The following is an 8,275-nucleotide window of genomic DNA, read 5'->3' as shown; positions in this document are numbered from 1 at the left end:
GTCTGATGGACTGTGTCCCAGCAGCATCTCCTTCTCCCGGTGCAGACAGGGCCCGCTGATGTGCTGGCTGTGAGAGTGGTAGAGCCGCAGGAAAGCCAGGATGGAGTGAACCAGCCACAGAGCCGTCACAAGCCACAGCGACGCCTGAGAATGAAGAGAGATGCTTACAGTCACGTATCGAAAAAACACTGAACAGACACATGGTGAAGGATAACGATGCAGAAAGCATCCAAGAAGTTTGTGAAATTCCTGTGTTTTATTATTCTGTTACTGAGTAATAATTAGCAGATATCTGTGTCTGTGCTTTGCATCTTTACAGGTTATAAATGCAGCTGCTTCAGTTGCTGAATCCATCTTTTTTTATCCTTATAATGGAACGTGTGGCTCCAAAAGAACTACCATGGCAAAGGTCAAAACACCAGCATGGAAGGTTCAAAAACATGGGCCCAAAAGGCAGCAGATGACTTTTATATTTATGTGTGATCCACAAATGGTCACTTCTGCCTCCGAATGACCAACATGGCTGAGCTAAAGCAACGCGCACAGGGGAAGCAATTCATTCAACCTTTATAGTGAGTGGATGCTTCAGATTCTGGTTGCCTAGGTAACCCTCTAATGTATATAGCACACACTCACATGTCCATCTTCCACTCTCATTTTATGCCATTTTTAACAATACATCAGTGAAACAACAGTTATCATCTCAGTATAACGACTGTCAGCAAATTCTTGGAGGTAGATTGGTGAAACTATGGGACCGGAGCTGAGAGAAATGTACAAACAAGTACCGGTAGAAAAACTGAGTTAAGACCCAGCCTATTGTTTCGATCATTTAAAACTCCAGGACAAAGATTCACAGGAGAAATCTAAAAATCAACAATGTGGCTCCAGGAATGTAGAAGTCCAAAAATCAATTTGTAAAAACATACAGTCTGTGCCTTTAACAAACACCACTTCCTGTGAGACTTTTGATTTCAGGGACGAGTCGATAGTTCACTGTGACGACAGCAGGAGAGACGAGAGGGACGCCGTTTTTAGACGGGACAGATTAGAACTGGAAAAACTGAAAAATGACCGTAGCCGTGTCTCATCAATATGAGTCGGTTTGTTGCGGGAGTGAACCTCGGACACTCGTTTCATTGTTTCCAAAAGACAGATTAGATAAATCCTGCCCAGGACACTGAATGGAGCTGCAGAAGCTGCTAGAACGGAGGCTGACATCAGCTCTTGTGTCGATCAATGATGTTTTGTAACAAAAACACAAAGCACTGACAACATCAAAGAAACTCCTAAATGCATGCTTTTAATTCCTGGATAAATCTGCAAAACAGACAAGCTTCAGACGAACATGATGCCGAACAAAAGTGGTTTCTTCTGACAGAGTAAACCTGCTTTCCTGTTTCACGCGTCTGCTTTCCTAAAATATCAAATCTGTGACAAAAGATCTGTTGCCATTAGAAACAGCTCACACAACATCACTGCAGCTGACATCGAATCAGACAGAAGGGTGGAAAAAACCCCTGAAATGAGTGACTACAGTGATGTGATCAGGAACAATGTTTACATACAAAACATCCTGTATTTAAGCACAAAACGGGGATAAATCTGTAAATACTACTGCAGCTGCTACACTGATGGGAGCTCATGCTGTTATTTTTAAAGGTTCATCTATTAATCAATTACTGTGTTATAGCATTAATGGCCACAGGGGAGGTCTTCATCAGTTGGAAAGTTTTTTAACCTTATGAAAATACAGTTAATTTGGCCATTGGGGTCAGATTAGACTCTTTGCCGGGCTGATTCAGTCCCCTTGGCCTTATGTTTGACACCCCTGTTCTATAATTTCAGATGCCTAATTAGCTTGTTGTGATCATTTTAATGTTACTTAAGTTATCTGTCTGAACTGTTAAATAATTATTTTCTTTTTTCTTCATCGTGCTCTACCTCCTTCAGCCTTTCAGAAAAGCAGACAGCCGAACTGTGAAGCTCTTGTTTCAGAGGCCTGGGAGGAAGTTGGTGTCCCTTTTGCGTTCTGGTGTGCGCAACATTTTGGGTTTGCTTGTATTTGCGCATTCCTACCTGCGCCAGACTGAGCTCTGTGAAGAAAGATGAAGTGTCCACGTCCAGGTAAAGCGGCACAGACTGGGACTCTGCACAGCTGAATTCAAAACAAACAAGAATAGATGAGAAAAGGACCTGAAGATATGCTCAAACAAGATGACAGCCACACACACGCTTTAAAAACACACATTTTAACATCAACCCTGAATCATTTTCTTTTTAAAAATCACACATGGAGCAACAAAAGAAAAGTCTGGAAATGTGCAGGCCTCTCGATGTCAAACTGAGCAGGCATCCATCCACAACGCCAAAGGGGCGTCTGCGTTAGATGTACCTGAATGGCTGTGTGTCGTTTTCTGTCACAACGTCGCACCAGGAGCTGAGTCCTAGTGACAGGATGACACTGGCTCCTCCAGACAGGAAGAACACGCACACGCTCAGCAGGACCGTGAGGAAGGACGAAAACAGAGTGCTGGGCAGAAACAGAGAGAGAGAGATGGCCATCAGACACACAGAGAGCTGAGGCTTAAGACCAACGTTGGAGCAAATGCATGATTAATTTATAATATCAACTGCAGCTACATCCCCTCTTTCTGCTGCTTCAGTTATCACAGTAATGTTTTTATTTCTACAGATTTCCTCAACAGATACAGACGAACAGTATATACAGTACTGCACAAAAGTTTTGAAACACCCCTCATCGCTTTACATTGTACAAGTAAATTGGGAAATGGATAAAGCTATTTATGGAAACATCGGTAAACATACATGGAAATACAGTATATAAGCCAAAAACCCATACAATCTGAACAAGCTTGTAAGTCAACCAGGACAACCTTAACTCTCTTTCAGTAGTCTTAAAATTACATCTGCTGTAAAAGTGACACAGCATTTCAGAAAAGGAACATCATACCAACAGTAAAATACGGTGGTATTGTGGTGGTTTGCAGCTGTTTTGCAACAGAACAATGTTAGCAAAACTCTCTGAACTTAAATCGTAAGAAATAAATGTGTAGTTCTGTTAGCTCCTTGTCCATTTTCCTTTACTGTGGATCCACTGTAAAATTTAATTTAGTAAAATTGAATTGTTTATTACTTATTCACACTGGTCTAGTAACCCAGGGGCTAGGCCTTTATCATTGGGAAAAGCTATAAAACGTATGAAAACAAAGCTAAATGTCCAAAATTTATGCCAAACTTCACATTGTGCAAAGCTGTCCAGAGGGCCATACTGGAGTCTCTGCCTGGCCAAATACCACCCACGGGCCTTATGTTTGACACCCCTGCTATGACTACTGTGATAACTGCAGTTTGTTTTTGTAGGTCATGTGACCCACAGGTTTGGTTTAGAAAGGCCCAGCAGCTGGTTGACATCAGGGGCCTGAGCATGACTCAGAGGTGTGTCAAACCCGCACCTCGGGGGTCAGAACCGGCCGGCAGAAGGTCCACTTTGGCCCACCTGATGAAAAGTGTGAAAGTTGCAGCTGAGACCTTGTTTATTTTTTTCCTTTGACTTAATGTAGGTGATGCTCCCGGTGTGGAGAGGCAGTACCAGCATTTCTATAATGAAACGTTGAGATTTTTTTTCACATGTAGGCAAGCTGATTCATAAAGACCTAAAATACTGTTGTTGTTGTTGTTTAAGTAAACTCGTTATTCTTAAGAGCTCTCAATGTGTTTCTTTCTTCTCCTGTTTCTTTACACTACACTTCTTTTTTTTGGGGGGGGGGGGGGGAGTAAAAAAAAATCACTAGAATAAAGGATGCAGATATATTCAGAACATTTTCTCCTCTCCTTAACATGGCCGACAGCCTTCTGTGCTGGTGGATACGCTGGCTGATCATCCACACCACATGACTGCGTCCGTTTCTGCATGCATCCGTTTATGTATGCCTTCATCTATTTTAATGCGTTTGCAGGATCTCCAAGTACCACCGGACTACTGTGGCACCATGCAGCATTATCTTTCTGCAGAACATAACCAAATGTAGGTCAGTAGTGTTGTACCCGCCCTTCTCTGTGTTTTGAGACGTATGGAGGGGTGGGTGTGTGCTGCAGGGAGACTCACTCGTCATGTTGTCCATGCAGATAGAAGAGGCACCTCCAGCCCTGCGCAGCTCCGTACAGCACCGTGAAAATGCCCACAAAAGTGGCGAACTGGCAGGCTGCCGGCGGCCCCCACTGTTGCACCACCAGGTGATCCACGACTCCCGTCGTGCCCGTCGGCTCCACCTGCTCATCCGTCCTCCAGTATCCACTGGAAAAGAGGGCGCAGCGGCCTTTGAAAGCGGAACCGTTCAGAGCCATCGGGACCACCACCAGCAAGCCCGCCGCTACCGAGAGAGCGTGAGCCGTGCAGTGCGCCAGCAGTAGCCGCCGGTCCAGCTCCATGACGCAGTACGAACACCAGATACACGGTTAGAGTACCCACGCTGAAAGAAGCAGCTCAGCACATCCCACTGTCTGTCTGCTGTACTGACCCCGTTACGGGTATTTAAAGGAGCAGGGCGGGGACCGAGCTGTCGCTCCCACCGTTACACAACCCGCACGTACTGCCAGAGAGGAGGGGGACACACAGAGGGCTCACTCCGCCAAAAAAAATCCAGGAACCAAGCAAGAGAAAACGCATCGCTGTAATCATGCCTGCATTTCAGCACAAACACTGAATGCAAAGCTGCTGCTGTTCTTTCTTATCTTTAAAAAAACTACTTTTTTTTCTTTACTCTTTCTGCCTGTCAATTCCGCTTCGCCATTTTACACACGCACTTGTTCATATAGAAACCTAAATAGCTATAGAGATAGATAGATATAGAGCTCGTCCTGGACAAGCAAAGATGTTTGGCATTTAACTCCTGATTCGGATTCTCGCAAGATCTACTAGACATGACGGGTATTTAAACAATTACACAAAATAAAATTATCAGAAATAAGGAGGCACACGTTATTATCATTTCTACCTCCACGTTTCTATTCTTGGACTCTGCTTTGCATGACTCACTGTTTGACATAGCTCCTATCCTTGATTTAAGGATTTTTGCAGGTTATCTCCTTCAAGTTAGAAAAATATTCAAGCACCATTAGAGTTCTCATCTTTTAGACATGTGTGCTTCTATTTTTGTTATTTATAACTTCTTCTTCTTCTTTTTTTTAAATTGTCAACTTTATTCAGGGGAAATTTATAAAATATTTCAATGGGGAGACTCTTCAAATTCTCATTCAACGTACTCCTCTTTCAACTCTAACTACTTCCACATAAGTGAACCAACAGACACCATTCAAACTTTAAAACTTCATTGGGAAGAATGTCAGGCATTGGTGGAGTTTCAGAAGGGGTTTTAAAGATCTAGAAAATGTGGTTCTTTGCTACATCGGCAATTGTAGTGAGCATCACTGGTGTAAAGTTTGCAACGTTAGTGAGCAGAATTTCAGGTGAATATTTCTCTCTGATCTCCCTCAGGATGCTCTGGGCCACGATCTGATCTCTGATGGAGTGAGAGAAGATGGCCCGGCTTTCCATTGCTGTGATAGTTTTGGAGACTCGATCCAAAGTGGCCTTTGTGACACTGGTGAAGAGTATGCTCATACAGTATGCTTAGGCCGTGTTTAAGAAGAGGCGAGGAGGAAGCTCCCAGAAGCCCTGCAGGATGTGGGGAACTGCCCCTATCACCACATCCTGTGCGGTGAGCAGTTTGAAGCTATGCTCTACCTGCTGGGTTTTCTATGAATAAAGTTATAAGAATGATCTTTTAAACATATATATTGAAAGACTATAGCTGAACTGTCAACAATTGTATGTCAGATGTGACTCACTGAAATTTAGGAGGTTTGGCAGTTTAAGGAGCATCTGGGCTTGAAACTCTATGTCCCTCCTTTTATTAATGACATTCACTGCCCACACCTGAAACAGAAAAGTCATTTACGTTGCAGATTTTTTAAGATGTTACGTGAACATAATGAAAAAAGAAATCTCCAAATTACTACAAGTCTTGTGAGTTTTCTAGTCTTACCAGTGTCAAAAGAGGATTGGCTTCTTTTAAAAATCCTTCAATTCAAACTCCCAAAGCCTTCAAAAGAAAACCAAACAGAGGATTTCTCTCAGCACTTAGACTTCATCACAAACAGACTTAAAGGTGTAGGTGTCACAGTAACTCACTGCTCTGTGAGCGTCTGTCTGCACTTTCACTTATAGGTGAATGATTCGGTGTATTTCAGTTAAATATTTCAGCAATTACAGGATTTCAGCTAAAAGAAATGATCACGTATCAGCATTCACACTGCATTTTATTCAGGAAATGCATTGTTTTAAGTTGTCATTCACTGGAGTAATTGATTTTTAGTTAACCTCGTGTAACATGGTGATCTCATTCAATGTGATCCTGATATCTAAATCTTAAGAGAGATGATTCACCCATTATGTGTATGCTTGTGCACAATGCATTTAGTTTTTTTTGTTTGTGTCTTTGTTTGTTTTTTTACCTTATGCATAGTTTAAAAAGAAAGGAGAAATCAATGGCTCCTTGCTCTCTCTATATTTAATGGCATCTAAAAGCCTGAATCCACAAAAAAATAGACTGACAAAGTTGATCATTTTGGCTGCAGATTACTATAATGAGATAAAAGTACAATTGTGTGACCAATATATGAACCAATATGAACCAGAATTTGAAAACAAACAAATAAACAACAACAACAACAATTGTAAAATAGGTGGGGGATTTCTTTAATAGCAGTATGATTAAACAAAACCTATTACAAATGGGGTAAATAAATAGAATGTACATGACTTAAATTAAATTAAACAAGTAAAAATAAAAGAATAAAAAGAATTAAAGCAAAACAAGCACAATTTAAATACATCTTTTTATTATATCATAAAAAGACTTTAACTTGGCTTTCTTTATGTATTCAAACGGCACAACAGATATCTAATGACATTAAAGTGTCTCAGTAATAACATAGTGCGGTAAACTGGATTAGTGATTTTCTCAGATTACTGATCAATAGGCAGCCTCGATCTAATTATTATAACATAAAGGTTCAAAAAGCAGCAGCCACAGTCGATTTGACAACAGGAGTGAGACATCTAACGGATAAACGATCTGCAAATTTGTGGCTCAGTGACGTAAGAGGGCGACGTCATCCGTTTGATCCCTTTAAATCAGATGGCGAATAAGAGGCTGTAACGATCACCCTGCAGAGGGAATGATCTTTCTGATTTATCTGTCAGATGTGTGATCGATGAGCTCATCGGCGGATATTTCGGGCTCTGCGCAGAAATCCTCATTAAATAACACCACATGTGTGACGATGTAAGTCGTCTTTGAACTTTACTTTAGACTTGTAAATTTGGAGTTTTTATTTTTGCTTTCTGTAGCTCCTGCTGAGTGATTATGTAAGACTAATTAGCTCAAGGGAGATGAACATTTTTCAGTGTTGGAAGTAAGTCATGCCGATTTCATTGCAAACACCACAGGAATGCAATTTACTGCGCATAAAGAAGCTGGTGAGATAAGACAGCAGCGGTGTTGTGGGTTTAGAGAGGGATTCACTGTATCTTACACGTCTTTTAAATGCCCCCACAGGGGTCCAAACTGGATGCTTCAGTCTGGCAGAGGGGAATGTGGGGTGGGGCCGGTGACATTCCTCTCCTCTGTACAAGCCCCGCTGCCTCAGATTGCCGATAAACCAAAGCATATTTTCCTAAAATTATCTCAAGTTATGTCGAGAAGGCTTCAGTTTCACACCAACTAAGAGCAGAAGATTAAAGCAGAACCAAAAACAACTGAGAGAATCTACAAAGAAAAGGCAGGTAACACATTAGATTTTGTTGTTGTCAATTTAATGACTACAAGAGCACCTAAAAAAATAAGGAAGACAAAAACTTAATTCTTGCACTCTTCCAACTTTTACTGCACATCAGCCCATAATTGAAACTGTAAACCGCAAATGCACTAGTATATTGCCTAATATAACTAATTATAATATAATATAATATAATATAATATAATATAATATAATATAATATAATATAATATAACAAATAAACCATCAAAGGAATATCAGAATCAGAATACTTTATTAATCCCGAAGGAAATTAGGGTTACAGCAGGCAGCACGCTAATGGCGCATGCACACTTACAAAGGAACCTTCTGACCAACTTTACACAAACATCACATTGGGGAGACATGTCAGAAAGGTAGGCTGATAGGAGAA

At 41.3% G+C, this 8,275-nt stretch overlaps 1 protein-coding gene across 1 annotated transcript in view; it reads right to left on the bottom strand.

The window, feature by feature from the left end:
* Nucleotides 1–4,592, bottom strand: part of LOC102212471 (heterogeneous nuclear ribonucleoprotein U-like protein 2) — a 13,158-nt gene extending 8,566 nt beyond the window's left edge. Inside the window, exons 1-4 of the mRNA XM_005723209.2 lie at nucleotides 4,130–4,592; nucleotides 2,396–2,533; nucleotides 2,080–2,158; nucleotides 5–144 (exon numbers count right to left, since the gene is read on the bottom strand). Coding sequence (XP_005723266.1) covers nucleotides 5–144; nucleotides 2,080–2,158; nucleotides 2,396–2,533; nucleotides 4,130–4,452 — 680 coding nt within the window. The 5' untranslated portion in view covers nucleotides 4,453–4,592. The remainder of the gene's footprint in view (nucleotides 1–4; nucleotides 145–2,079; nucleotides 2,159–2,395; nucleotides 2,534–4,129) is intronic.
* Nucleotides 4,593–8,275: the final 3,683 nt, after the last annotated feature.

Source organism: Pundamilia nyererei, unplaced genomic scaffold (genome assembly GCF_000239375.1).
Source record: "Pundamilia nyererei isolate P.nyererei 1_Seehausen unplaced genomic scaffold, PunNye1.0 scaffold00008, whole genome shotgun sequence".
NCBI classification, from domain to species: Eukaryota; Metazoa; Chordata; class Actinopteri; order Cichliformes; family Cichlidae; genus Pundamilia; species Pundamilia nyererei.
The sequence above is the reverse complement of the archived record's forward strand: the minus strand, read 5'-3'. Positions and strand labels throughout refer to the sequence as shown.